Source organism: Montipora capricornis, chromosome 2 (genome assembly GCF_036669925.1).
Source record: "Montipora capricornis isolate CH-2021 chromosome 2, ASM3666992v2, whole genome shotgun sequence".
Taxonomy (NCBI): domain Eukaryota; kingdom Metazoa; phylum Cnidaria; class Anthozoa; order Scleractinia; family Acroporidae; genus Montipora; species Montipora capricornis.
Window position 1 is genome coordinate 63,614,467 of NC_090884.1, and position 2,500 is coordinate 63,616,966.

Here is a 2,500-nt window from a genome sequence, read left to right on the forward strand (position 1 = left end):
ATAGCTGTGTATAGCACTGTATAGCTACGTATAGTACTGTAAAGCTGTATATAGCTCTGTATAGCCCTGTATAGCACTGTATAGCTGTGTATAGCACTGTATAGCTGTGTACTGCTATGTATAGCTGTATATAGCTGTGTATAGCACTGTATAGCTATGTATAGTACTGTATAGCAGTATATAGCTCCGTATAGCCCTGTATAGGTATGTATAAATGTGTATAGCCCTGTATGTCTGTGTATAGCTTTATATAGCTGTATATAGCTGTGTATTGCTGTGTATAGCTGTGTCTAGGTATGTTAGTTGTATATGAATACACTGTGTACCTCTGTGACATAATATGTATGTAATAATATAATACGTATTGGGTACATAATAATTCCCCATACATAACGCACCTACCAAATGACGACAGATCGCCGCTATCGTCGCTGGGAAGGAGAATGAGGAACAACTTGTATTTACTACAGTCATTTTTCCAGTCATAATTACCACTTACTACCTCCGTTTGCGCGTACCCACACCCTCATACGGTGTGGGATTAGATGTTATGTCCAGAAGCCATTGCACTTACCCTACTGGGGGGCTGTCTGTTCGCCTCAAACATAAAAAATTACCACTTACTACCTCATTGTGGCACTGACCACGTCGAGCCTGCTGCACTTCTAACTAATAAGAGTTCGAGAATTTTATGTGAGGTTATGCACGTATGCATGTTTGCATGCTGAGGTGTTTTATCTGGATTTCTTCGCCCACCCGCTGAATAGGGCTCTATTCAACCTGTGACAAGTTATGGCTGCTGCTATGTTTTCTAAATTTAAGAAGAAATCCCAGAAAGGTGAGCACGAGATGCATGTTCTTGTTGATCTTTTTGCTTGGTCGTCGGGGTAGATCTAGCGCTAACCAAGCTAGACAAATGAAAGTGTGCAAAACAATGCCGGTGTCACAGCGAATTTGGACCCCCCCCGGATTTGCACTTCCCAGTTCAGGGCCCAGTTGTTCGAAAGCGGGTTAACTTAATCCAGGATTAGCGTTAAATTTTGTTTCATGTTTTCAACTTTTTGGTGAAAGTTTCTTTTGCTTATTTTGGTTGTTCAGGATTGACTTCTTCTAATGTAAAGTTTTGCCGAATATCAGCGTTGAACAGCATTTGTGAATAGAGAAATAAACTCCTTGGTTAATTTTAATCTGGGATTAGCGTTATTCGGCTTTTGAACAACCGGGCCCAGATCCACTAGTGGATTTGGACCCCCTGAAAATAAGCGTTTTTTGATTAAGATAATAAAATTCCTCTGCAAGTTGTTTTAAAGTTGTAAACATTTTTTGCAGAAACTCAAGTCTAACTTTGCTTCTTCTCCTTACTGAAAACTAATAGGAGAATTCATGACTGGAAAAGTTTCTTCATAAAAAGGGAAAAATCTTCTGAAACATTGTAGTCAAGTAAACTTCTAACAATGCGTTTTCCAACCAAGTGATGTTGCTTCAAAAAGTGGCACCTCCTTTGTGAAAGCGCCACCCATTCAAGCTATCAAATGGATGAAAAAGAACCATGAAAAGAACAACGTTCTACGGAAGGCCACAGTGCGTGCTTCAAACAACTTTAACTGATGCTTATGTCTGACTTTGCTTTTCTCCTTATTAAAAAAATAACTCGACAATAGACCTTTTCGGCTTGTACATTTTGTTTTCCCAATACAGATCATGTGATAATACTCAGGAGGCTTGGTCCTTTGTTTTGTTCATTAAAAAGAGTGAATACAGGCATGCATGCCCTCATTTTAATGAACAAAACAAAAGACCAAACCTCCTGAGTATTATCACATGATCTGTATTGGGAAAACAAAATGTACAAGCCGAAAAGGTCTATTCAATGAGTTCCAGGTGTGTGATTTAAGTTTCTTTTGGAAAGGAGTTAATTAATTAATTAATTAAAATTTGCATCTACTTTACAAAATGCCGCCGCAAATGCTTTAAACAACCACTGAAAATTACATTTAGCTGATGTGGGCTTTTTCTCAAAGATTTATGCTTTGTGGTATCAGTCAGTTTTCCTTTCCTAAACTCTACCTCAATAAACAGTTCAATAAGCGGTAATGGGGGGGGGGGGGGGGTCCAAATCCACAAAGAGGGACTAAATCCGCTAGCGGAATTGGGGAGTCCAAATCCGCTAGCGAATTTGTACTGGGGTCAAAATCTAGGGGGGTCCAATTTCGCTAGGACACTGGTACAGTGCATAGAACTATGTCAAATGAAAGCTACCTCGGTGTTTTGGGTCATGTATGAACAATACGGAACAAGAAGGTTCTGCAATGTTTCAGGTACATTCTAAACAAAAATTGTGGTTAAAGACATGAACAGAAGAAGGGCCATTCACCGCTAGTCATATGTACATGTAGGAAGGCTCTGTATTCAGCGGAGCTTCAGCCTGGGACAGAAAGAGTCAGGTGTTTACATGAATTTTTCATCCCGGTGCTTAAGACTGGGATGAAATCATCCCAGG

The 2,500-nt window shown here is 39.7% G+C and overlaps 2 protein-coding genes across 2 annotated transcripts in view; one reads left to right on the forward strand and one right to left on the reverse strand.

Moving 5' to 3' along the window:
* LOC138031147 (uncharacterized) overlaps positions 1-2,500 on the reverse strand; it is a 317,245-nt gene that overhangs the window by 47,839 nt on the left and 266,906 nt on the right. The gene's annotated exons all lie outside the window — the stretch shown is intronic.
* Positions 449-2,500, forward strand: part of LOC138030797 (uncharacterized) — a 34,476-nt gene continuing 32,424 nt past the window's right edge. Inside the window, exon 1 of the mRNA XM_068878673.1 lies at positions 449-838. Within this exon, the coding sequence (XP_068734774.1) occupies positions 793-838 (46 nt within the window). The 5' untranslated portion in view covers positions 449-792. The remainder of the gene's footprint in view (positions 839-2,500) is intronic.